This window comes from Callithrix jacchus, chromosome 10 (genome assembly GCF_049354715.1).
Source record: "Callithrix jacchus isolate 240 chromosome 10, calJac240_pri, whole genome shotgun sequence".
In the NCBI taxonomy this organism is placed as follows: Eukaryota; Metazoa; Chordata; class Mammalia; order Primates; family Cebidae; genus Callithrix; species Callithrix jacchus.
The window spans coordinates 111,626,755-111,654,188 of record NC_133511.1 but is presented as its reverse complement, the minus strand read 5'-3'; the positions used below and the strand labels follow the sequence as shown (position 1 = coordinate 111,654,188).

At 44.8% G+C, this 27,434-nt stretch overlaps 2 protein-coding genes across 53 annotated transcripts in view; one reads left to right on the top strand and one right to left on the bottom strand.

Moving 5' to 3' along the window:
• ATG13 (autophagy related 13) overlaps window positions 1–2,772 on the bottom strand; it is a 69,634-nt gene extending 66,862 nt beyond the window's left edge. For 18 of the 50 annotated variants that reach the window (XM_054240822.2, XM_078340941.1, XM_002755219.7 and 15 more), the window contains exon 1: window positions 2,448–2,772. The gene's annotated coding sequence lies outside the window, so the exon portion shown is untranslated. Of the gene's footprint in view, window positions 1–1,968; window positions 2,079–2,447 lie in introns of all 50 variants that reach the window. The other 32 variants (XM_054240825.2, XM_078340947.1, XM_009008024.5 and 29 more) reach the window with 2 other exon arrangements.
• A 325-nt stretch (window positions 2,773–3,097) lies between these two features.
• Window positions 3,098–20,725, top strand: HARBI1 (harbinger transposase derived 1). 3 transcript variants are annotated; one of them, XM_035262547.2, is made up of 3 exons: window positions 3,098–3,168; window positions 3,930–4,746; window positions 18,760–20,725. In XM_035262547.2, exons 2-3 carry the CDS (start codon window positions 4,077–4,079, stop codon window positions 19,137–19,139), a joined length of 1,050 nt encoding a protein of 349 aa, XP_035118438.1. In that variant the 5' UTR covers window positions 3,098–3,168; window positions 3,930–4,076; the 3' UTR covers window positions 19,140–20,725. The 3 variants fall into 3 exon arrangements, with proteins under 3 accessions (XP_035118438.1, XP_009006270.1, XP_054096809.1); XM_009008022.4 differs by having other exon boundaries at window positions 3,098–3,210; XM_054240834.2 differs by having other exon boundaries at window positions 3,098–3,433.
• The last annotated feature ends 6,709 nt before the right edge of the window (window positions 20,726–27,434 follow it).

Here is a 27,434-nt window from a genome sequence, read left to right as displayed (position 1 = left end):
CCCACCTTTCGGCCTCCCTTACAGGCCTGAGCCACTGTGCCCAGTCAAGTTATTACTTCTTTTCATTTTATTTTTCTGCTCCATGGGAGGTTTCTGTAAGCTATGACCTATGAATTCTTCATTTACCTTTTTACTGAGAAGACCCTATTAAGTTCAGCCATGCATGTTAATTGCCAGGCCTGGCATGGCAACCCCACCCAGCCCCTTGGGAGGATTTTTAACAAACTGGCCCACATTTACTCTTTAGTTAAAAGCAAGAATTCGGCCAGTCCCCTTGGCTCAATCTTGTAATCCCAGCACTTTGGGATTCTCCCGCCTCAGCCTCCCAAGTAACTGGGATTACAGGCATGTGGCACCACATCCTGCTAATTTTTGTATTTGTAGTAGAGACAGGGTTTCTCCGTGTTGGTCAGGCTGGTCTCGAATGCCTGATCTCAGGTGATCCGCCCACCTCGGCCTCCCAAAGTGCTGGGGATTACAGGCGTGAACCACCGCACCCAGCCTATTTTCAGTTTTTATTGGTCTCCACAATTTGATAGGAAGCAAATCTATGCACTTTCCTTTGCTAAATACATGCAGGAAAAATGGTTTATGTAAATTCATCTTATCAGCTCCACACCTCATGTTAGAAGTTACTTTGGAATCTTCTAGACCTCCCTTCAAGATTAAGCTCCTGGGCTGAACTTCCTGCCTTATATACATAATCCCAACATTTTGGAAAGCTGAGGTGGGAGGAGTCCCTGAGCCCAGGTTTTTGAGGTTACAGTTAGCTACAAAGGCACAACTGCACTCCAGCCTGAGGGACAGAGCAATACCTCATCTCTAACAATAATAATATTAATTATAAGGTCTTTTAGGCTGACTCCACTATGTTCGCCTCTGTGACCTGCACAGACACTCCAGATGAGTTCCGAGTTCCTGGAAAATCTAATGTAACTGGAAGAAGAATAAATGATCAACCCCTGTGGTGCCTACTTAACTTTGAGACTTTCTCTATTGTTCCTTATTCCAGCCCTAATTAAGGCCATTGGACTCTGTAATAGACCTTGGTCAACAACCTATGAACTTCTCCCAGCTTGCAAAAAAACCCGCCTTAAACTGTAACTTTCCACTGCCCACCCCAAACCAATAAAACCAACTCCTATCCCACTGCCCTTTGCTGAGGCCCTTTTCAGCCTCAGCCCACCTGCACTCAGCTGAATAAACAGCCATATTGCTCACACAAAGCCTGTTTAGGGGGTCTCCTGATTCAGCACACGCATTTTAACATTAATAAAAATTTTTAAAACCAAAAAATTAAAAGACTTCTCCTGAGTGAAAAATGGAGAGTTGAAAACAACAAAAACCTTATAATTGAGCTGGAGCCACTACATCGACACATAAAAAGGATAAACATTCATAAAACAACACACAAAATCTGGAAGTTAACTTAGGGTAAAGGAAGAGTCCATTGTTTCTTATTATCATACATCTACCATTGAACATGTCCTATCACCTTAGGAGATGAGTTTTAAACTAAGTGTAATGAGAAAATAGGTACTTTCTCTCTCTCTCTCTCTCTCTCTTTTTTTTAGACGGAGTTTTGCTCTTGTTGCCCAGGCTGGCATGCAACAGCGCAATCTCGGCTCACTGCAACCTCCGCCTCCCGGGTTCAAGCAATTATCCTGCCTCAGCCTCCCAAGTAGCTGGGATTACAGGCGCCCACGACCACGCCCCGCCAATTTTTGAATTTTTAGTAGAGACAGGGTTTCACCATGTTGGCCAAGCTGGTCTCGAACTCCTGACCTCCGGTGATCAACATCTCTCGGCCTCCCTCTCTTTTCTTTTTGGCTGTGGGGTGGCCAGACAATGAAAAAATACCACAAGTGAAATGCTACGCTGAATTGACCAGGCTAACTGGGAACTCACTGGAAAAGTGAAAACTGAGATGAATTAGTGATTAGCTCAAGAAGGTGCTTAGCCACTTACCCCTCTTTAATGAGAATGGATCGCTGGTTTCCACTGGTCGTTCCACTGCCAGTAAGAAGACAGTCGTGAACCTTGGGTCCCTTTTTTCACTAGTCAACAGTCACCCTCACCTACACGCGGAGTACATATTTGGCACTCAACAAATCTTGATTGAATGAAACCCTACCTCACTCACATAGGCACCTAACCCCGGAGTTATGGCCCCCCAAATTACCTCCAAGACGCCTGACTACCTAACCCAAAGAGCTGAAAAAGTAGAGAGGAAAGCTCCGGGGTGGAGGGGATTCTCTCTCAAACAAGCAGGGGCCACGGGGCCTACCCCAAGCCAACTTCCCATAGAAAACTCAGGGGCCCAGGGGATTGAACCGCGGCTAATTCCCTTCCACTTCCACGAAGTAGCACCCAATGGGCCGCAGATCCATAGCCTCCCATCCGGGGGCGCTGAGAGATCTTGGGGTATCTCCCCTCAAAGTTAGTACCTGCGAAGCTGCGGCACAGAGAGTAGCTCCAGGATCTCATTACGGAGGCCAGGGCCTGGGGCCGGCCAGCCGCGCCACCTGGCTGAGGGTTTCGCGCTTCGTAGCTGCAGTGACGGCACAGGTCGCAGATAGACACCTAAGGCTTTTCAGAAGGGTCCTGACTCGCAGGCCCCGGACGTTTTGCTCCTAGGACTCCGCGAGTTGTCGCACTCACGTCAACTGGCGCCCTTCAGGGCTTCCCTCACTGGTTAAGCGGTCACTTCTGCCTTTAGCCCAGCAGCCGGTAGCTTCCCGGCGCCGCCATCGTTAGTGTTTGTTTTCATTCGCTTCGGAAAGGCCAAGGGGGTGGAAGAGGGCTACGGCGGAAATCCAGATGCCTAACCTTAGTCGCACTTTCGGCATGGCATGGACGCCCTCTTTATTCTTTTAGTCCTCTAAATCTCTAGGAAAGTTGATTTTCTTTCCACGTAAGCTTTCTTGCCCAATCTTTCTAAGCTACTCAGGATAAATAAAGACGGAAAAGAGGTGTCAGAGAAGAGAGAGAGAGAGACGGTTTGGGCCGCGTGTGGAATGTGCGGAGACGAACCGCAGGTCGCGGCGGCGGCAACAGTGAGGACGCGGCGTGAGGCGGATGCTGACGTGAAGTGGGCGGTGCCGCTATTGCTCGCCGTGGCGGCCAGTGTGCGGTTGCCGGTTCCGGAGGAGGGCCCGATCTGGCTGGGTGGGTGGGGAGTGTGCCTGGTAACCTGGCAGCCGTGGAGAGGTGGGTGACGGGCCTGGGCTGACTGAGTGCCCTGCGCAATCAGACTTTGAAATCCGTTTTTAGGATGCCCTTTAAAAGTGGCGGAGTCGCTTCCCAAACCTGGTTCGGCCAGCCTCTTTTTTGCTCCGGATTCCCAAAGTATCTGGTCTTCCCTACTTACTGGCCCTCAGCTACACGATTTGGAGTTCTTGGAGTGAGAGAAAGCCTCTTGTTACAGCACAGTGTACGTCCATAAGGCTGGGTCGTGTACTTTGTTGTTGTTGGGGTTTTTTTGGTGCCCCTTCTTTTCTTGTTAGACTAGTTTGAGCACCCCAGCATCTGTCCTGTACTTATCAGGTGGAACCAGAAGTCTTTGGATAATGAAACCCGTGACCAGTTCTTACCTAAGGTGGTTATGACATGTGTCAGCTGCTTCTTGGCCTGTATAGTTAGGAGCCAACCTCTTTTACCTTGTGAATAGCTATGTCATCACCACCATTAATCTTCTGCTGTTCTCAGTTGAAATGCCAGGCATTAAATGAACCGCAAAGATTGAATTTCCATTATCCTTCAAATCAGAGCAAGCTTTTCATCCAGCCATGAGTTAGAGTAGAAAAATCTAGAATTGTAAGTACAATACGTTTGCTCCAACAAAATGGAAATTTGCAGAAAAGGAGGTGCTGCAGCCTTTGAGTTACTTTAAAGTCTTTTCTAATGTTTTTTTCTTTTAACCTTTACAGAGAGAAGATTACAAATGGCAGAGCCATTTAACTGTGGTTAGCTGTTGAATTCTGATACTTTCTTAAAATTACCTTCTTGCACCAACATCTTCATTGGGAAGGGTTCAGAAAAAGTAGCAGAGAAGAGAGACAACATTGACATTTACCATGGCAATACCAATAACAGTGCTTGACTGCGACCTCTTGCTGTATGGCCGAGGTCACCGGACACTGGACCGTTTTAAGCTGGATGATGTGACTGATGAATACTTGATGTCCATGTATGGGTTTCCTCGACAGTTCATTTATTACTTGGTGGAGCTCTTGGGGGCAAATCTTTCTAGACCTACTCAGCGATCCAGGGCTATTAGCCCAGAGACACAGATCCTTGCAGCATTGGGTTTTTATACCTCAGGTTCCTTCCAGACTCGGATGGGAGATGCTATTGGAATTAGTCAGGCATCTATGAGTCGTTGTGTTGCCAATGTCACCGAAGCACTTGTGGAAAGGGCCTCACAGTTCATTCGCTTTCCAGCTGATGAAGCCTCCATACAGGCCCTCAAGGATGAATTCTATGGGTTGGCAGGGATGCCAGGGGTGATGGGGGTGGTTGACTGTATCCATGTGGCCATCAAGGCACCAAATGCTGAAGACCTCTCCTATGTGAACCGGAAAGGCCTGCATTCTTTAAACTGCCTTATGGTGTGTGACATCAGAGGGGCACTAATGACCGTGGAGACAAACTGGCCTGGCAGCCTACAGGACTGTGCTGTGCTGCAGCAGTCTTCCCTCAGTAGTCAATTTGAAGCCGGTATGCACAAAGATAGCTGGCTTCTGGGTAAGTTTGCAGGTGTGAATTTTCATTTTGTTTGGAGGCATAGAAAAGTTATGTAGGCCGGGTGCAGTGGCACACACATAATCCCAGCACTTCAAGAGGCTGAGACAGTAGATATCACCTGAGGTCAAGAGTTGGAGACCAGCCTGATCAACATGGTGAAACCTCGTCTCTACTAAAAATACAAAAATTAGCTGGGCATGGTAGCAGGCGCCTGTAATCCCAGTTACTTGGGGAGGCTGAGGCAGGAGAATCGCTTGAACCCAGGAGGTGGAGGTTATAGTGAGCCAAGATGGCACCATTGCACTTCTGCTTGGGCAACAGATCAAAAACTCCATCTCAAGAAAACCAAGAAAAGTGGCTAGCCAGGCGCGGCAGCAGGCACCTGTAATCTCAGCCACTTGGGAGGCTAAGGCAGGAAAATCTCTTGAACCCAGGAGGCAGAGGTTGCAGTGAGCCGAGATTGCGCCACTGCATTCCAGCCTGGGTGACAGAGTGAGACTGTCTCAAAAAGAAAAAAAAAATTGGCTGGTGTGATGGCTCACACCTGTAATCCCAACACTTTGGGAGGCTGAGGCGGGCGGATCACCTGAGGTAGGACTTCAAGACCAGACTGACCAACATGGAGAAACCTCATCTCTACTCAAAATACAAAATTAGCTGGGTATGGTGGTACATGCCTGTAATCCCAGCTACTCAGGAGGCTGAGGCAGGAGAATTACTTGAACCCAGGAGGCGGAGGTTGCGGTGAGCCAAGATCACGCAGTTGCATTCCAGCCTGGCCGACAAGAGTGAAACTCCATCTCAAAAAAAAAGAAGAAAAAGGAAAGTTACGTAGTGGAGTAGAATGAGATATGGAAGTCTGTAGAGCTGAGTCTCAGTCCTGTCACTTTTTTATGAGACTTCAGGTGAGAACTTTGTGAGCCTTAATTTTTTAAAAAATCAACATTTAAACCCTGTGAGAGGTATAGAAAAGAAAATATATATATATATGTATATGTATATAAAATCAACATTTAATAGACATTATTAAAACTTTAATACTCTTAGAGCCAGGACAGTGGCACATACTGGTACAACTGGTAGTCGTAATTTCAACTACCTGGGAGGCTAAGACAAGATCATCACTTGAGCCTGGACCTTGAGAGCAGCCTGAGCAAGATAGCAAGACCCTGTCTCAAAAACAAACAATTTTTAGTTATCTTATTTTTTAATTTTGTGTAGAGGCAGGGTCTCACTATGTTGCCCAGCCTGGTCTTGAGCTCCTGGCCTCAAGCTATCCTCCCATCTCAGCCTCCCAAAGCTCTGGGAATATGGGTGTAAGCTACCACACCCAATGTAAAAAAATTATTCGTTTTTTTTTTAGATGGAATCTTGCTCCATCACCCAGGCTGGAGTGCAGTGGTGCAGTCTCAACTCACCGCAACCTTTGCCTCCCATGTTTAAGCAATTCTCCTGCCTCAGCCTCCCGAGTAGCTGGGACTACAGGCATGTGCCACCAAGCCCAGCTAATTTTTATATTTTTTAGTAGAGACGGGGTTTCTATGCCCTAAGTGCATGCAGATAAAAAAAGAAAAAGAGAGAGACGGGGTTTCACCATGTTGCCAGGATGGTCTTAATCTCCTGACCTTGTGATCTGCCCACCTCAGCCTCCCAAAGTGCTGGGATTACAGACATGAGGCACTGCGCCCAGCCTAATTTTGTATTTTTAGTAGAGATGGGGTTTTACCATGTTGGTCAGGCTGATCTCATGATCCACCCACCTTGGCCTGCCAAAGTGCTGGGATTACAAGAGTGAGCCACTGTGCCTAGCCAAAAAAAATTATTAATAAAGATACTTTATTTTATTTCATCCAGCTCTTTTACTCCTAAGAATTTATCTTAGAGGTGGCCAGGCGTGGTGGCTCATGCCTGTAATCCCAGCAATTTGGGAGGCTAAGGCAATGTGGATCACGAGGTCAGGAGTTGGAGACCACCCTGGCCAGGATGGTGAACCCCATCTCTACTAAATATACAGAAATTAGCCAGGCACAGTGGCAGCTAAGTAAAAAAATAAAATAAATAAAAATTGTTTAATTGTTGTTGAGACAGGGTCTTGCTGTCTTGCTCAGGCTACGCAAGGTCCAGGTTCAAGTGATCCTCTTGACTTAGCCCCCCAAGTAGCTGGGATTAGTAGTAATTAGTACCTGGGAGCCTGAGGTAGGAGAATCGCTTGAACCTAGGAGGCGGAGGTTGCAGTGAGCCAAGATCACGCCACTGCACTCTAGCCTGGGCAACAGAGCAAGACTCCACCTCAAAAAAGAAGAATTTATCTTAGAGGTATACATTTATATATATGTAAAACAAAATTGCATACAAGAATTTTTATTGCAAACAATAGCTACAGCAACAAAAACAAGCATATAAAAACCAACCTGTCTGGATGTGGTGGCTCATGCCTGTAATCCCAGCACTTTGGGAAGCCAAGGTCAAAGGGTCACTTGAATATAGAAGTTTGACATCAGCCTGGGCGACAAAGCAAGACACTGTCTCTCAGAAAAGTAATGATAATATAAATGAATAAATAAAACAATCCCCCTGAAATAAAGCCAAAATACTGCTGGGCACAGTGTCTGATGCCTGTGTCTCATCCCATCATGGGAGGCTGAGGCAGGCGTATCACCTGAGGTAGGGTGTTTGAGACCAGCCTGACCAACATAGTGAAATCCCTCCTGTACTAAAAAAACAAAAATTAATGGGGCATGGTGGCATGCACCTGTAATCCCACCTACTTGGGAGGCTGAGGCAGGAGAATCGTTTGAACCCAGGAGGCAGAGGTTGCAGTGAGCTTAGATCCCACCACTGCACTCCAGCCTGGGCAACAGAGCGAAACTCCATCTCAAAAAAAAAAAAAAGGAAAAAAAGGCCAGGCATGGTGGCTCATGCCTGTAATCCCAGCACATTGGGAGGCTGAGGCAGGTGGATCATGAAGTCAGGAGTTCAAGACCAGCCTGGCCAACATAGTGAAACCCCCATCTCTACTAAAAATACAAAAATTAGTCAGGTGTGGTGCTACGTGCCTGTAGTCCCAGCTACTCGGGAGGCTGAGGCAGGAGAATCGCTTGAACCTGGGAGGCAGAGGTTGCGGTGAGCTGAGACACGCCATTTGCACTCCAGCCTAGGTGATAGACGGAGACTTTGTCACAAAAAAAAAGAAGAATCCAACATACTTATCAGGACTGTCCAGAACTGCTTAAGTATTGTATATCCATACAATTGAGCCTTAATTTTTATCGTCTGTAAAACAGTTAAACTGACACCAACCACAGTAATATCTATTGTGAAGATTAGGTAATATATATGAAAGTTCCCTATAAATAAAGTATTATACAGATATACAAATGTGGCTGGGAGAGGTTGTTCATGCCTGTAATCCCAGCACTTTGGGAGGCCAAGGCGGGTGGATCACGAGGTCAAGAGATCAAGACCATCCTGGTCAACATGGTGAAACCCCATCTTTACTAAAAATATAAAAAATTAGCTGGGCATGGTGGCGCGTGCCTGTAATCCCAGCTACTCAGGAGGCTGAGGCAGGAGAATTGCCTGAACCCAGGAGGCAGAGGTTGCAGTGAGCTGAGATCGTGCCATTGCACTACACTCTGGGTAACAACAGCAAAACTCCATCTCAAAAAAAAAAAAAAAGAGAGATCGAGACCATCCTGGCCAACATGGTAAAAATCCATCTCTACTAAAAATACACAAAAACAATTAGCCAGGTGTGGTGGTGCAAGTCTGTAGTCCCAGCTACCTGGGATGCTGAGGCAGGAGAATTGCTTGAAACCAGAAAACAGAAGTTGCAGTGAGCCAGGATCACGCCACTGCACTCCAACCTGGCTATAGAGTGAGATCCATCTCAAAAAAAAAAAGAGAGAAATCTCCCATGTTGCAGGTGGCCAAAGACCTCACTGATGGGTACAGAGCTGCCTGGGCACCGTGTGTTATATCTTGGAACTAACTGATTTTCTTGAGTTGTTGCATTTCCATACCATTTTCAATGCACTACCTTCTGCTACTCTACTGGACCTTTGTCTTTTTTTTTTTGGAAGGAGTCTCATTCTGTCGCCCAGGCTGGAGTACAGTGACGTGATCTCGGCTCATTATAACCTCTGCCTCCCAAGTTCCAGCGATTCTCCTGCCTCAGCCTCCCGAGCAGCTGGACTACAGGCATGCACCACCACACCCAGTTTATTTTGTATTTCTAGTAGACATGGGGTTTCTCCATGTTGGTCAGGCTGGTCTCAAACTCCTGACCTCAGGTGATCTGACCGCCTCAGCACCCCAAAGTGCTGGAATTACAGGCATCAGCCACCACATCCGGCCCAGACCTTTATCATTTTTTTTTTTTTTGAGACGGAGTCTCTCTCTGTCACCAGGCTGGAGTGCTGTGGCATGATATGGGCTCACTGCAACCTCCGCCTCCCAGTTCAAGGGATTCCCCTGCCTCAACCTTCTGAGTAGCTGGGACTACAGGCACATGCCACCACGCCTAGCTATTTTTTTGTATTTTAGTAAAGATGGGGTTTCACCATGTTGGTCAGGTTGGTCTTGATCTCCTGACCTTGTGATTCACCTGTGTCAGCCTCCCAGAATGCTAGGATTACAGGCATAAGCCACCTCGCCTAGCCACAGACCTTTATCTTAAACACACCTTTTGCTTATTTTGAGCTTTCAAATTTTATTTTCATACAACTCACACCAAGAAATGTCGGAAAGTCTATTTTGCAATTGTCTCATCTGGCCATTTCTTCTACAACTGTGGGAGTACTTGGGTTCCAAGCTGATTTCTTTCTTTTTTTTTGAGACCGAGTTTCGCTTTTGTTACCCAGGCTGGAGTGCAATGGTGCGACCTCGGCTCACCGCAACCTCCGCCTCCTGGGTTCAGACAATTCTCCTGCCTCAGCCTCCTGAGTAGCTGGGACTACAGGCACACGCCACCATGCCCAGCTAAGTTTTTGTATTTTTTAGTAGAGACGGGGTTTCTAGTAGAGGCTCGTGATCCACACGCATCGGCCTCCCAAAGTGCTGGGATTACAGGCTTGGTTTCTTATGAATCTTTTCACTTTTTTTTTTTTTTTTTTTTGGACAGGGCCTTACTTTGTCACCCAGACTGGAGTGCAGTGGTGTGATCATGACTCACTGCAGACTTGACCTCAATTGATCCTCCTACCTCAGTCTGCTGAGTAGCTGGGACTACAGCTGCATGCCACCATGCTGGGCTAATTTTAGTAGTTTTGGTAGAGTTAGTGTTTTGTGCGTTACCCAGACTGGACTTGAACCTGTTGGCTCAAGCAGTCAGCCCACCTTGGCCTCCCTAAGTGCTGGAATTACAGGCATGCACTATCAAGACCGGCCTGGTCCCCTAACTATTAAGACAACTAAAACTTACTGAGCCCTTCGAATTTGACAGGCAATATTGTAAGCATTTGCATCTATTATATCACTTAATGCTTATAAAAACTCTTTAAGAGTTAAATACTAATATTAACATTTTTACAAAAGAGGAGACTGAGGCACAGAACATTTAAGCCCCTCCTGTTTCAGTGTTTAAACCAGATCATATGACAGATTACTCTATTTGGCAAATATTCCTTGTAAGGACTTCAAGATCATGTAGGAGGTACTGATTTTCTTTTTCTTACCACCTTGGAATCAGAGATTCAGTTGGAATTAGTGGATTTAAAGTAGTTTTTTACGTTGTTTGTAGTACATAGTTGAAAATCAGTAAAAATTCTGATAAATTACTTTTCTGATTCCCCTATCTACAGAAAGAGTAGACGTGGGAAACATGGATAGTGCAGCAACATTTAACAAATGTTTATTTTGTTACATATATACATATATTTTTGAGACAGAGTCTTACTCTGTCACCCAGGCTAGAGGGCAGTGGCATGATCACAACTCACTGTTCCCTTGACCTCCTTGGCCCAGTTGATCCTCCCATATCAGCCTACCGAGTAGCTGGGACCATAGGTGCCTGAAACCATGCCGGGCTAATTTTTAAAAATATTTGTGGCTGGGCATGGTGGCTCACACCTGTAATTTCAGCACTTTGGGAGGCTGACGCGGACAGATCACCTGAGGTCAGGAGTTCGAGACCAGCCTGGCCAAAGCCTGGTGAAACCCTGTCTGTACTAAAAATACAAAAATTAGCCAGTCATGGTGGTGGGCACCTGTAATCCTAGTTTTTCAGGAGGCTGAGGCATGAGAATCCCTTTAACCTGGGAGGCAGAGTTTGCAGTGAGCAGATATTGTGCCGTTGCACTCCAGCCGGGTGACGAATGAGACTCACGGGAGAAAAAAAAAAGATTTTTTTTTTTTTTGGTAGAGTCTGGGTTTCACTGTCTTGCCCAGGCAGGTGTCAAACTCATGAGCTCAAGCAGTCCACCTCAGCTTCCCAAAGTGCTGGGATTACAGGTATGAGCCACTGTGCTTGGTCCACAAGTGTTTATTAAAGCTAGTTTTGGTGTTAGGCACTAAGAAAACTAGGAATATACCTGTGGAAGTTGAAGATGTAGAAACTGATTTCCTTAGGCCAGGTGCAGTGGCTTACACCTGTAATCCCAGCATTTTGGAAGGTTGAGGTAGGTGGATCACTTAAGGACAGGAGTTTGAGACCAGCTGGCCAACATGGTGAAACCCCGTCTCCTACATATACAAAAATTAGTTGGGCAAGGTGGTGCAAGCCTGTAATTCCGCTACTTGGGAGGGTGAGGCACAAGACTTGCTTGAACCCGGTAGGTGGAGGTTGCAGTGAGCAGAGATCGTGTGACTGCACTCCAGCCTGGATGACAGAGTGAGACTCTATCTTTAAAAAAGAAAAAAAGGAAACAAAAAGTGGCTCATGCCTGTAAAGCAGCACTTTAGGAGGCCAAGGTGGGTGGATCACAAGGTCAGGAGTTCAAGGCCAGCCTGGCCAAGATGGTGAAACCCCGTCTCTACTAAAAATATAAAAATTAGTTGGGTGCAGAAGCACCTGTAAGCCCAGCTACTCGGGAGACTGGCAGGAGAATCGCTTGAACCCAGGGGGTGGAGATTGCAGTGAGCCAATGTCATGCTATTGTACTGCAACCTGGGCAACCGAGTGAGACTCTGTTTCAGGAAAAAAGAAAAAGATTTCCTTAGTACTCATCAGTTCTAGCCCAGTGTACCCTTTAGAAAGTTTCTGTGAGCTCTAACAGGTAAACTAGTTGGAAGACTTTTTACTTTTATAGTATTTCACAGATTTTCGAGCTCAAAAGAATCATCTGGGGAATTTATTTATTTATTTATTTATTTATTATTGAGACAGAGTCTTGTTGCCCAAGCTGGACTTGAATGGCACAATCTCAGCTCACTGGAACCTCCACCTCCTGGGTTCAAGCAATTCTCCTGCCTCAGCCTTCCAAGTGGCTGGGATTACAGGTGTGCACCACCAAGCCCAGCTAATTTTGTGTTTTTAGTAGAGACGGGATTTTGCCATGTTGGTCAGGCTGGTCTTGAACTCCTGATCTCAAGTGATCCACCTGCGTTGGCCTCCCAAAGTGCTGGAATTAAAGGCGTGATCCACTGCACCTGGCCAGGGAATTTATTTAAAATATACATTACTAAGCCAGATGTGGTAGATCATACCTGTAATCTCAGCACTTTGGGATGTTAAGGCAGGTGGATTGCCTGAGCTTAGGAGTTTAAGACCAGCCTCAGCAAAATGGCAGACACCTTGTCTCTACCAAAAATACAAAAAATTAGCCAGGTGTGGTGGTGGGTCCCTGCTGGTCCGGAGGCTGAGGTGGGAGGATCATTAGAGCCTGGGAGGGGGAAGTTGCAGTGAGCTAAGATTGTACCACTGCACTCCTATGTGGGTGGCAGAGAAGGACCCTCCCTCAAAAAATACATATATATGTATACACAAACATACACATTACTAGCTGGCTGATGGCTCACACCTGTAATCTCAGCTACTCAGGAGACTGAGGCAGGAAGATCCCTTAAGGCCAGGAGTTCAAGACCAGCCTGGGCAACATACCAAGACCCTGCCTCTAAAAAAAATCGTTGCCAGTCTTGGTGGCTCACGCCTCTAATCCTAGGACTTTGGGAGGCAGAGGCAGGCAGATCACCTGAGGTCAGGAGTTTGAGGCCAACCTGGCCAACATGGTGAAACCCTGTCTCTACTAAATATACAAAAATTAGCTGGGAGTGGTGGCATGCACCTGTAATCCCAGTTACTCAGGAGGCTGAGGCAGGAGAATTTTTTTTTTTAATTAGCCAGTTATGGTGGCATGTGTCTGTAGTCCCAGCTACTCGGGAGGCTGACCTGAGAGGATCACTTAAGACCAGGAGTTCAAGACTGCAGTGAGCTATGATTGTGCCATTGCACTCCAGTCTGGGCAACAAAGATCCTAAATAATTCATATGAATAGACAGATTTGGAAAATGCTAGTCTCTAGAGGTTGTGTGGACAATGGAAGTAATTATGGGAAGATTGGCAGGATTATAAGGAATGAGAAGATGTTAACAAAAGAGAGAATAGATGGCTAATTGTTTGTTGTTGTTGTTTTTTTGAGTCAGAGTTTCACTCTTGTTGCCCAGGCTGGAGTGCAATGGCGCAATCTCAGCTTGCTGCAACCTCCGCCTCCCGGGTTCGAGTGATTCATCTGCCTCAGCCTCCCAAGTAGTTGAGATTACAGTCACCCGCCACTACGCCCAGCTAATTTTTGTATTTTAGTAGAGACTGGGTTTCACCATGTTGGGCAGGCTGGTCTCAAACTCTGGACCTCAGGTGATCCACCCACCTCAGCCTCCCAAAGTGCTGGGATTATAGGCATGAGCCACTGCACCCAGCCACCTAATTGTATTTTAAGAAACAACTGTCAGGTTTGAGGAACAGTTCTAGATTTGTCAAACCTAGAAGTAGCTGTGATCCCCCTGCCTTTTTTTTTTTTTAGTGTATTTTTTCCTACGTTATTATCCATTCCTGTCCTCATTCTCCTCTGTCCCATCAGAATGCAGTATCTAAATTACTCTCTAAATACACCTATTTCTGCAAACAATCCATCCTCAGTTCTTATTTCTTTAGCTGTTGGCCTAGTCCTATTAAGCTGCTTTGGGTAAGGCCTGCCAGAATGTCTTGTGGATGACTGATCATATAAGCAATTGTAATCTGTTTAGCAATTTGGATCCTAATTCCCTCCTGAGTGTCTGTTTTCCAGTGGTGCTTGGTTTAAAACCAGTTCGCGAGGGTAGAGAAATTTTACAAAAGGTCTTCTTTAACTTTTTCTGTATATCTCCCCCATTTAAGGGGATATATAATTTCTTTTTTGTTTTGTTTTAATGAACAAGTGGTTAGCTATGCATAACAAGGGATATACAATTTCTTTTCTTTTTTTTTTTTTGAGACGGAGTTTCGCTCTTGTTACCCAGGCTGGAGTGCAATGGCGCAGTCTCGGCTCACCGCAACCTCCGCCTCCTGAGTTCAGGCAATTCTCCTGCCTCAGCCTCCTGAGTAGCTGGGATTACAGGCATGCGCCACCATGCCCAACTAATTTTTTTTGTATTTTTAATAGAGACAGGGTTTCACCATGTTGACCAGGATGGTCTCGATCGCTTGACCTCGTGATCCACCTGCCTCGGCCTCCCAAAGTGCTGGGATTACAGCTGTGAGCCACCGCGCCTGGCCTACAATTTCTTAGAGAAAATTTAACAAATATTATTTAGCATCTCCAGGTTTCAGTATTCATCCTAGATGCTTATTTTATTCTCTTTTACAGCATTATACTCTTGTTTTAGTATTCTGAGTCTGAAATTAGCATTAAGTGACTAGGTCTTTCCTTTGCCTGACATATCAACGGATAACAGAGATATACTTTGATCTTCTCATTTTGAAAATGAGTTCAATATCTAACCTAGCAGCAGAGTTGGGATTGCATAATAAGAGATAATCTTTTTTTTTTTAAACAGTCTCACTCTGTCGCCTAGGCTGGAGTATAGTGGCACAATCTTGGCTCGCTGCAACCTCTACCTCCCAGATTCAAGCAGTTCTCCTGCCTCAGCCTCCCAAGTAGCTGGGACTACAGGCATGCACCACCATGCCTGGCTAATTTTTGTATTCTCAGTAGAGATGGGGTTTTGCCATGTTGGCCAGGCTGATCTCAAAACTCCTGACCTCAGATGAACCACTGCACCTCGCCTAGTAATCTTTAAAAAAGTACCAGCTGGGTGTGGTGATCACACCTGTAATCTTAGCCCTTTGGGAAGTGAAATGGGTGGAGTTCCTCCTGAAGTGGGAAGAATGCTTGAGGCTAGGAGTTCAGGACCAGCCTAGCAACATAGGAAGACCCTGTCTCTACAAAAACTTTAAAAATTAGCTGGGCATTCTGGAATGCACATGAAGTCCCAGCTACTCAGGAGACTGTGTTGGGAGGATTGCTTGAGTCCAGGAGTTTGAGGTTGCAGTGAGCTATGATCACACTACTACACTTGAGCATAGGCAACAGAGTAAAACCCTGTCTCAAAAAAAAAAACCAAAGTAAATAAATATTGAAAATAAAGTTAGGCCAGGCATGGTAGCTCACACCTGTAATCCCAGCACTTGGGGAGGCTGAGGCAGGCGAATCATCTGAGGTTGGGAGTTCAAGACCAGCCTGGCCAACATGGTGAAACCCCGTCTCTACTAAAAAATACAAAGATTAGCCAGGTGTGGTGGCACAAGCCTGTAGTCCCAGCTACTTGGGAGGCTGAGGCAGGAGAATTGCTTGACACTGGGAGGCAGAGGTTGCAGTGGGCTGAGATCACGCCACTGCACTCCATCCTGCATATCAGAGTGAGACTCCATCTCAAAAATAAATAAATAAATAAAATAAAGTTAAAAAAAAGTACCAGCACAGTACTTGCTACATAGTAGGCATTCAGTGAGTCATGGATATTATTTTTCATTATTATTTATAGCATCAGTTTCTTAAATCTATTATTTAGTAGGGTTATGTTCAATTAAAAGAAAAAGTTATGGCCAGGCGCGGTGGCTCACCTGTAATTCCAGCACATTGGGAGGCCGAGTCCAGCGGATAGCCTGAGGTCCTAATTTTAAGACCAGTCTGGCCAGCATGGTGAAACCCCGTCTCTACTGAAAATACAAAAATTAGCTGGGTGTGCTGGCAGCTAATCCCAGCTAATGAGGCAGGAGAATCGCTTGAACCTGGGAGGTAGAGGTTGCAGTGAGCCAAGATAGTACCATTACACTCCAGACTGGGCAACAGAGTGAGACTCTGTCTCAAAAAAAAAAAAAAAAAAGGAAGAAAGAAAGAAAAAAGGTTATATCTAGGAGGGAAAAAGTCAGCTAAATATTAAATTTGAAAATTTTGTGAGACTTCTTAGACATTTACAGTTAATCTATTTCTTAGAAATGTAAACTCCTGGGCCAGATGTGGATGTAAGTGCCTGTAATCCCAGCACTTTGGGAGGCCAAGGCAGGTGTATCATGAGGTCAAGAGATCGAGACCATCCTGGTCAACATGGTGAAACCTTGTCTGTACTAAAAATACAAAAAATTAGTTGGGCATGGTGGCGTGTGCCTGTAATCCCAGCTACTTGGGAGGCTGAGGCAGGAGAATTGCCTGAACCCAGGAGGAAGAGGTTGCGGTGAACCAAGATGGCGCCATTGCACTCCAGCCTGGGTAACAAGAGTAAAACTCCGTCTCAAAAAAAAAAAAAAAAAGAAATGTAAGCTCCTGCTAGGCGCTGTAATCCCAGTACTTTGGGAGGTCGAGGTGGGTGGATTGCTTGGGCACAGGACTTAGAGACCAGCCTGGGTAACATAGTGAGACCTCTTTTCTAGAAAACATTAAAAAATTGGCTAGGCATGGTGGTACATGCCTGTGGTCCCAGATATTCGGGAGACTGAGGGTGGAGGCTGGAAGGTTGAGGCTATAGCGAACTGTTATCACTCCACTGCACTCCAGAACTCTGTCTCCAAAAAATTAGGCCAGGCGCGGTGGCTCACGCCTATAATCCCAGCACTTTGGGAGGCCGAGGCGGGTGGACCACGAGGTCAAGAGATCGAGACCATTCTGGTCAACCAGGTGAAACACCATCTCTACTAAAAGTACAAAAATTAGCTGGGCATGGTCGCGCGTGCCTGTAGTCCCAGCTACTCAGGAGGCTGAGGCAGGAGAATCGCTTGAACCCAGGAGGTGGAGATTGCAGTGAGCCAAGATCACACCATTGCACTCCAGCCTGGGTAACAAAGAGTGAAACTCCATCTCAAAAACAAACAAAAAATTAAAAATAAATAGATAAATGTAAGTCCCTAAAAGAAATGTGCCCTGCATGTTGGGAACAGTGCCTACCATGTCTGAACAGTTCAGAACTATTTACTGAAATTGATGGTGGGGCAGGAACACAGTGGTATGCAAACTTGTACTCCAGGGCCTATTTGTCTCTCAAATTTCTAAGAGGTTTTGCCTCTGTGTGGGACATCTCATCTGCCAGATGTAGTGATAGTGAGTCAGGACAAGAAAACATTATAGAAACATTGTGCTGTTGTATCAGGACATTGCACCCCAGTTTTTTTTTGTTTTTGTTTTTGTTAGTACTTCCTGGGATCATTTGATAAAGAAGTCACTTAAGAAGAATGCCTTGTGTGTATTTTTTAAATTGACTTCTGAATTCATTTCCTTGTCACTGACTATTACTATTTGCATGATTTTATGTATGCTCTCTTTGTTCATGGGTAATTCTTCCTCTTACAGAGGGATGGTTCTCATAATTGTGATATATAGGAAGGCAGAACACCTGAGTTCTGATCTCTGCCCTAAATGCTCGGACTTTTATTATTCTCAGCACTGGGAGGATAAATTACTATAGTCCATGAAATCCCTTGGAAGTGCTTTTAGACTTGAAATTTTGAGGGTAAAGTTAAGACTTTTCCTCACAAGTGTTTTGGGATCTCTTGGCAGAATTTTCTTTTTTCCTGTTTCATTCTTGCTCTTTAGAGATTTAGAAGATTGGCATGCTATTTTATTTTATTTGCTTTGGTTAAGCCTTTTTTGTTTTGTTTTGTTTTGTTTTGTTTGAGAGGGAGTTTTGCCCTTGTTGCCCAGGTTGGAGTGCAATGATGGGATCCTGGGTGACTGCAACCTCTGCCTCCCAGCTTCACGCGATTCTCCTGCCCCAGCCTCCCGAGTAACTGGGATTTCAAGCATGTGGCACCACACCTGGCTAATTTTGTGTTTTTAGTAAGAGACGGGGTTTCTCCATGTCAGGCTGGTCTCGAACTCCCAACCTCAGGTGATCCACCCACCTGGGCCTTCCAAATTGCTGGGATTATAGGTGTGAGCCACTGCTCCCAACTTAAGCCTTTTATTAAATAGCAGTATCTCTGAATTAGGAAAATGCGGGAATTTTATTCTATTTTATTTGAGAAGGAGTTTTGCTTTCCTTGCCCAGGCTGGAGTGCAATGGCATGATATTGGCTCACTGCAACCTCCACCTCCTAGGTTCAAGCAATTCTGCCTCAGCCTCCTGAGTACATGGGGTTACAGGCTCCCGCCACCATGCCCAGCTAATTTTTGTATTTTTAGTAGAGACGAGTTTTCACCATATTGGTCAGGCTGGTCTCCAACTCCTGACCTCAGGTGGTGACCCACCAGTCTCGGCCCAAAAGTACTCCCAAAGTGCTGGGATTACAGGCATGAGCCACTGCAGCTGACCAAATGCAGGAATTTTATTTCCTTCAGTGCCTTCACCTCCTTTCTACATTCTTTCATATTTGGTTTCCTTTAGGTACCAGCATTTTTCTCTGCCGATTTTTACCAAGGATATTCTCAGCCAGGACTCGTGTCTTTTTGCTCCTGGCATTGGCATGCTTTCCGCTTGGTTTTCTGGTGTGTTTCGGCGCCAGAGGCTGTTATATTTTCTTTTCCATCCTCAGTATATGTTTTCTGAATTTCACTTTCTGTTTGTAGTTCATTTATAATCACTTATGATTTCTTTGGTCCTTCCCCACAGGTGACAGTGCCTTCTTTCTTCATACTTGGCTCATGACCCCGCTTCACATTCCTGAAACTCCAGCAGAATATCGCTATAATATGGCCCATTCTGCAACTCACAGTGTGATTGAGAAGACTTTCCGAACCCTCTGCTCCCGATTCCGCTGCCTGGATGGATCCAAAGGGGCACTGCAGTACTCACCAGAGAAGTCCAGCCACATCATCTTGGCTTGCTGTGTCCTCCACAACATCTCCCTGGAGCATGGGATGGATGTTTGGTCCTCTCCAATGACAGGACCCATGGAACAGCCCCCTGAGGAAGAGTATGAGCACATGGAGTCCCTGGACTTGGAGGCTGACCGTATTCGTCAGGAGCTAATGCTCACTCATTTTAGCTAATGTAGAAGGTGGAGAGGAGGGAGACTTCCCAGGAGTTGTGTCAGACTTTCCCCCTCTTCACTTTCTACAGTTCCATCATCTAGAATGACTGAGTATACAGATACTTGTCATAAAGTGACATTTAATCTGTGTGTTTTGGTAAGATTGGGGCTATGCCAGTATATCTTGATTCATTTGCAAATGCATTAACTAAACCAAAACCAAAACAGCGGCTCCCTACTATCCAATGAACTCCTGGTTGAGTACCACTAGTTTGAAAGCTCACTGGTTGAAAACATTTATGACTGTGCCTACAAAGTCGTAGTAAAGGTCAGGAGTTTAAGACCAGCCTGGCCAACGTGGCGAAACACCATTTCTACTAAAAATACAAACATTAGCTAGGCGCGGTGGTGCATGCCTGGAATCTACTTGGGAGGCTGAGGCAGGAGAATCGCTTGAACCCATGAGGCGGAGGTTGCAGTGAGCCGAGATTGTGCCACTGCACTCCAACCTGGATAACAGAGCAAGACTCTGTCTCAAAAAAAAAGTAATACTAAAGGGGAAGACAGCATATAGTCAAAACACTTTTTTGGTTTTAATTATCTGTAGATTTTGGATGAAAACAATATTTACCTATTCTTGATTATTTTAGTGGTATTTTAATTTTTTTACTTTGCTGTTTGTATAGGCATAATCTGAGGCAAGTGTGAAGAGAATTTCAGTTGGGGAATGGTCTTCTGACATGAGTAAATGGCTACTAATCCCGGTTTGCAGCTTTGTGCTTGTAAGAGGATCTTAAAGACAGTCAGAAGCCTCCATCTTTAGCCTGTCAGCAATAATTGGACTGTGACTTGGACCTAGTTCCTAGGGAGAACATCTGGACTCCACTTTCCTATTTCCAACCCCGAGTCGGAGTTAGAAGCTAAATGGGTTTACGAACCCAATCAGCTTAAAAAAGGCAATTCGAATATAGACAAAATAGCAAGCTTATGCTTTACAGGGGATCTAAGGACTGAGAGAGATTGATGAGCAATGGAGATTCACCCAGATTCAGATACCTCACATTTAACTAGATCACATTTCTTATGATTTTGATGTTAGAATGTCTGTTTGATTGTTCTGTTTGGAAATTCCTTGTGCAAGAGGAAGATTCAGGGAATAAAGAAGGCATGTGAAAGTACTAAAAAGGAGAGGTAATAGGAATATGATTTCTTGGTTTGAAATGAATTCTGGTGCTAGACCTTGGATATGCAGAGCGATGGACAGAATTTCCCAAGAAATAAATAATCCCCCAGCAAGTCTTGTTCTAAAATTACACTGATATAAAAATAACTTGATTGGAATAATGAAAGTGTGAATTAGGTTCACACATTGGTGCCTTTGCTGGGACAAAAAAGAGACTTTCCTCAGTGTTGTCTTGTTCCCAGTTTCTCAGCCACTCACCATGTGATACCTCTGATTTGTCCTCTTGGATCATTTCCTACCTGCCTTTGGCAGTGTTAATCTGGTGATTTTTCAGAGTAAAGAAATGAGCAGCTGATGACAGAAGAAATTTGGAAATAAATCGAGGTTGACTCATCCTCAAGATTAAAAACAATTATGGATTATTATCTGCTGTTTTCTTTCTACTCCAAATGCTATTCCCCGTCATGATCCTGCTCTATAAAGACTGGGTCCATTTGGCAGAAGGTTGTGCCTTATATGTACAGGGATGTCACTGAGGTGGGAATGGACAACGAAGAGTTGGCTGTAAACATTCACTCTATTCATTATGCAACAGAGGTGCCCAGTTACATTTTTTTTCTTTGTTAAGTTCAACTTGTGACACAAGGTTGCTTTGTTTCCCCCATAAGGCAATGTTTTAATTCTCAAGGTCTTTCCTTTTTAAGTCTTCCAAGATGAGTATTTTCCCCATAAAGTTTTGGTTCCGTTTGGCATATCCCATCAGGAAAGGGTTACTGCCAAACAAGTATCATAAGTGGCAAGGTGAAGTGTGATCATGGAAAACGCCCTGCGTTTTAGCCTTACATAACTACATTTAAGGAAAACTGGAGTTTTTCACAACTTAACTCACTAGATGGTGACACGAAGACTGAGTGGGATGGACAGTCTTGGAGAGATTTCAAAAGCAATTTCAAGTCTATTTACTTGCACACCAAAGATAATCTAAGTGCTGAGCTGACTGAACATTGGCTGACAGTGTTTTTCCCAGGGAGCATTTTGTTTTCTAATAATCTCACAGGAAAACTCTTCAGATCTAAACCTTTAACTTCCTTTCAACCTGTAGTTTTGCAGGACAGGATTTTTTTTTTTTTTTTGTCATTAGTTATTCTTTCCCCAGAATGATGTAGGGGAAGGATCAGGGTCTGTACTTCTGAATTGCCAAGGATATCTTCACAGGGGCTTTTTATAAGTGTCTAAGAAAGCTTCTCCCTTTGTGGTCCTTAGTGTGGATTTATAGTTTTTTTCTGGCATGGTTTTGGGAAAGAGTCAAGGATTTTGTCTGTCTTATGTAAGCCTCATCTTCCCATAGATAACTCCATCTGGCCAGCATGGTAGTTTTCCAGATTTACCCTTAGATATTTCAAGGCAGTAAGGTCTCAGGATATATCAAGAGAAAACAATATTGGGTGATCATCAGTTTACCAATTCCAAATTATACAAAAGAGGGACCATAAACATATTCTTGGTTTAAGTGAACTGAATAGGGATGAAGCTGTTTTCCTGATCCTAGGACTGTGAAGGATCTATACCAAGTTAATCTAACTTAGGGATAAAAAAGAAGATACAATTTTAATTCAGTCATATAGTGATGACATAGAAGAGGTGGGTTATGGTGACATAGAGGCTGGACAGATAATAGATATAATAAGATTTTATCTCGGGCCAGGTGTGGTGGCTCATGCCTTTAATCCAAGCACTTTGGAGGCCAAGGCGGATGGATCACCTGAGGTCGGGAGTTCAAGACTAGCCTGACCAACATGGTGAAACCCCATCTTCAAAAAAAATAAAAAATTAAGTTAAAAGAAAAGATTTTATCTCTGTCTGAAACAAACTGAAAATAGCCCAAAGACTGAGCTTCATAGTTACTTTCCCTGGCAGTGGAGGGGAAGTTAGAAGGAGGACAAGAAAATAAGAAATGAAAGGGTTTTTGTGCATACACATGTCTTCAGGGCCCATTTGGCTGTCTAGATCCTGCCAAGATTTTGCAAAATTGTTGTGGGTATGAGAAATCACAGATTCAGGATTAAGATTTTGTTGATTATGTGGAAAGGAAAGAAAAATACTAGCTGAAGGCTGGGGACATGCTAGTTTCCCATCATATAAAATTCATAGACTTTTTTATCCTGCATAAATCCTTGTTCTAAAAATTTTTTTTCTTTTTTTGAGACAGGGTCTTGCTCTGTTGCCAAGGATCTTGGCTCACTGCAACCTTCACTTTCCGGGATCAAGCGGTCCTTCCACCTCGGTCTCCTGAGTAGCTGGTACTACAGACACACACCACCATTCCCCCTAATTCTTTTGTGTGTGTGTGTGTGTGTGTGTGTGTGTGTGTGTGTGTGTGTGTTTTTCATAGCAATGGGGTTTCACCATGTTGCCCAGCCTAGTCTTGAACTCCTGGATTCAATTGATCTGCCTGAAAAAAAAAAATTGATCTGCCTGTCTTGGCCTCCTAAAGTGCTGGGTTTACATGCGTGAGTCCTGGTCCTGAATTGTTTTTTTGTTTTGTTTTGTTTTGTTTGAGACAGTTTCACTCTTGTTGCCCAGGCTGGAGTGCAATGGCTCCATCTTGGCTCACCGCAACCTCTGCTTCCTGGGTTCAAGCTATTCTCCTGCCTCAGCCACCTGAGTAGCTGGGATTACAGGCATGTGCCACCACGCCTGGCTAATTTTGTATTTTTAGTAGAGACAGGGTTTCTCCATGTTGGTCAGGCTGGTCTCGAGCTCCAGACCTCAGGTGATCTGCCCAACTCAGCCTCCCAAAATGCTGGGATTGTAGGCATGAGCCACTGTGCCCAGCCTCTGAATGTTTTTTTAATTAACTTTTGTGGAGACAGGGTCTTACTCTGTCATCCAGGCTGGAAGTGCAGTGGTGTGATTGTAGCTTATTGCAGCCTTGAACTCCTGGGCTCAAGTGATCCTCCCACCTCAGCCTCCCTAGGCTAGGTGTAGCTAGGACTGCAGGTATGCACTACCATGCCTGGCTAATTTTTGTTTGTTTGTTTTGGTACAAACAGGGTCTGACTATGTTGCTCAGGCTGGTATTGAATTCCTGGCCTCAAGCAATCCTCTTGCCTTGGCCTTCTAAAGCACTCTGGGATTATATGGATTACAGGCATAAATTACCATACCCATTCTAAACGTTTTTTTTTCTTTTTTTTTTTTTTTAAACATGACTACAGGCCAGGTGCAGTGGCTCATGCCTGTAATCTCAGCACTTTGGGTGGCCGAGGCAGGCGGATCATCTGAGGTCAGGAGTTGCAGACCAGCCTGGCCAACATGGTGAAACCCTGTCTCTAATAAAAATACAAAAATTAACTGGGTGTGGTGGCGGGTACTTGTCATCTCAGTTACAGGGAGGCTGAAGCAGTAGCATCCCTTAAACCTGTGAGGTGGAGATTGCAGTGAGCAGAGATCATGGCATTGCAATTTCAGCCTTGGTAGCAAGAGCAAAACTCCAAAAAAAAAAAAAAAAAAAAACTACAACTCAAGGCCTCTTGTAATTATAAAGTAGAAGAAATGAGATGTCTGGATACTGAACAGGAGAAAGGGAGTAGACTTACTTAGAAATCATAAATTAGGGGCCTCCCTGTGTGCCCAGCAAAACATTAAGGATCTATTACTCTGCTGACATGTTAACTTTCTCTAATCCTTATGCTGTCTTTTATAGACAGGGTGATTTCCTTGTTATTCTAGAGCCTTAAAATGTGCATACATTTTGATCTATTGATACATTTCATCACTGGAGATTTATCTTATGGAAATAATTTCAAAGAAGGGAGAGTCTTCTATCCTGCAGCTAGCAGTTCTCTGCTGTTCTGGGCTCTCTCTCCTTCCCTGGGTTGCTCCTACATCACTATACTACTTCTGCCCATACCATTCCATCATCAAGTATATACATTACCCCACAGCACAAGAAGAACAGGCTAGAAAAGAACAGAACAGAATTGCTATGGCAGAATTGACAACTGGCTTACCATTTTGGCTGTTCAAGGCCTGACTAGTCTTCCTGATAAGATGACTTTCTAATATGATGACTCACGGTACTAATGACATCTCATTTCTTCTACTTTACAATCTCAGGCTAGGTTCAAGTCTGATTTCTATCACCCAGTGTGTGGTAGAGGCATGTTTCTCAGAACCCAGAGCCAAGATAAGGAACAGTCTCAATTCCCTCTTCTCTTTCCTCCCTCCTTAACTCTTCATTCCAGGCAAGTCTCCTAGGCAAGTGTGCCCCACCCTTATCCTCAATTTTTTTTTTTGAGGCAGGGTCTTGTCTCTGTTGCCCAGACTGGAGTACAGTGGTGTGATCCTGACTCACTGCAGACTCGACCTCTTGGGCTCAAGCGATCCTCCTGCCCCAGCCTCCTGAGCATCTGGGACTGCCAGTGTATGCCACCACTCCCTGCTAATTAAAAAAAAAAAAATTTTTTTTTTAGAGATGGGGTCTCACTATGTTGCCCAGGCTGGTCTCAAACTCCTGGACTTAAGCTATGCTCCCACCTTGGACTTCCAAAGTACTGAGAGTACAGGTGTGATCTGCCATACTTGGCCTCTTGCTGGTATAGTCTTTCCAAAGTTTTTTCCATGTGATTGACAGGGGCAAGGTCTATGCTTAAGAATGACCAACTGTCACAGCCCGATTGCCCATGGCTGTCACAGTTTTTTTTTTTTTCTTTTTTTTGAGACAGTTTTGCTCTTGTTGCTCAGGCTGGAGTGCAATGGTGTGATCTTGGCTCACTGCAACCTCCGCCTCCTAGGTTCAAGTAATTCTCCCGCCTTAGCCTCCCGAATAGCTGGGACTACAGGCGTTTGTTACCACACCCAGCTAATTTTGTATTTTTATTAGAGATGGGGTTTCTCCATGTTGGTCAGGCTGGTCTTAAACTCCCGACCTCAGGTGATCCACTAGTATCAGCCTTCCAAAGTGCTGAGATTACAGGCATGAGCCACCGCGCCTGGCCTGGCTGTCACAGTTTTAATGCTGAAAGTCCCATGTTCTGGGAAACCCCTCAGTCCTGGGCAAGCTTAAGACTGGTTATCCTACTTCAGGGAAGCACCATCCTACCTCAGGGGACTGGTTCCATGAGAAGAGTCCTACCGGATTTCAGTGATTAGCAATCAACACCATAATGAGTTCTGGAGTCTTTTTTTTAAGTTACAGGGTTTCACTTTGTTGGTCAGGCTGGTCTTGAACTCCTGACCTCGTGATCCTCCTGCCTCGGCCTCCCAAACTGCTGGGATTACAGGCATGAGCCACCATGCCTGGCGAGTTCTTGAGTCTTAACAGCAATATGAGGAACATCAGAGGTACAGCCCAGGATGATCTTCACTTCTGCTGGGCCTTTTTTTTTTTTTTTTAGACGGAGTTTCACTCTGTCTCCCAGGGTGGAGTGCAATGGCACGATCTGAGCTCACTGCAACCTCTGCATCCAGGTTCAAGTGATTCTCCTGCCTCAGCCTCCTGGGTAGCTGGGACTATAGGCATATGCTACCATGCCTGGCTAATTTTTGTATTTTTAGTAGAGACAGAGTTTCACCATGTTGGCCAGGATGGTCTAGAACTTCTGACCTCATGATCTGCCCACCTTGGCTTCCCAAAGTGCTGGGATTACAGGCATGAGCCACCACACCTGGCCAACCTTGTTTCTTTTTTACAGTTTTTCCTCTAGTGTGAAGAGATTCCTTCAAGGCTGTTGGTTTCAGTTCTTGATCTCTTGTGATCTACTCTTCAATCCAAATCAACATTTCCATATGGTAGTTTGCTGTCATACTGAAGCTTATATCCATCCATATATATATATATGTACATATACATACATTTAAAAAGAACAGTTATCTAAAGGAAATGTATCTGTAGAGGTGCCACTCTACAGATTCTATTCTGCCCATAGAATAAGCCACCTTTTCCATGATCTCACAAAGCAGTCTAGCCTCAGCTTTGCAAATATTGCCATTTTCAGATGACAATTTTAGATAAAACTTTGCCAAACTTTCAAGTGTTTTACTCAAAAGTCTCCAGCTTTTGAAAAATGGAAAGTATCTTATAGCAATGAAATTTAGTTTCTTTAGGTTTTTTCACTGCAATTAAAGTTTCAAAATAATGTAGTTATCTGAGTCAAATTTGAATAAGGGCTATATCTCTAGACACTGTGCCCCACAAGCCTCTCCAAGAAGGAAGCTTTTCTTTTTTTTGTTTTTTGGAGATAGAGTCTCACTCTGTTGGCCAGGTTGGAGTGCAGTGGCAGTGGCACAACCTCAGCTCACTGTAACCTCTGGCTCCTAGGTTCAAGCGATTCTGCTGTCTCAGCCTCCCAAGTAGCTGGGACTACAGATGCACCACACCCAGCTAAGTTTTTGTACTTTTAGTAGAGATGGGGTTTCATCATGTTAGCCAGGATGGTCTCAATCTGTTTACCTCCTGATCTGCCTGCCTTGGCCTCCCAAAGTGCTGGAATTATAGGTGTGAACCACCCCACCTGGTGGAAGGAAGCTTTTCTAAAACATGTATTCTGGGAGTGGAAACAGTCATGGAAGACAGCAGAGGAAAGTCTGTCTGACTGTTCCTCACCTGGCTTCAGGAAGGTGGCAGACTGCTTATTTTGTTGTCACCTAGTATCTATTTGCCCATGACTTTTAGGAGGTACCTGGCAGTCCAGGATAAAGACTAATTCTCAGTTTCTCTTGCAGTTAGATGTGGCTGTGTACATAATTTCTGGCCAATGAAATATAAGTGAAAGTGTCCTGTATTATTTTCTCTTTCTCTCTCTTTTTTTTTTTTTTTTTAGGTAGAGTCTTGCTCTGTTGCCCAGGCTGGAGTGCAGTGGTGCAATCTCTGCTTACTGCAACCTCTGCCTCCCAGGTTCAAGTGATTCCCCTGCTTCAGCCTCTCAAGTCTTTTGGATTATAGGTACCTGCCACCACGCCTTGTATTATTATTATTATTATTTTTTTTGAGACGGAGTTTCGCTCTTGTTACCCAGGCTGGAGTGCAATGGCGCCATCTTGGTTCACCGCAACCTCCGTCTCCTGGGTTCAAGCAATTCTCCTGCCTCAGCCTCCTGAGTAGCTGGGATTACAGGCAGGCGCCACCAT

Bases quoted from the DNA above. Each gene is read 5' to 3' on its own strand.
- HARBI1 (XM_035262547.2), top strand. From the start codon at position 4,077: ATGGCAATACCAATAACAGTGCTTGACTGCGACCTCTTGCTGTATGGC. The intron at 4,747-18,759 runs GTAAGTTTGCAG...CCTTCCCCACAG, and splicing joins CAAAGATAGCTGGCTTCTGG to GTGACAGTGCCTTCTTTCTT.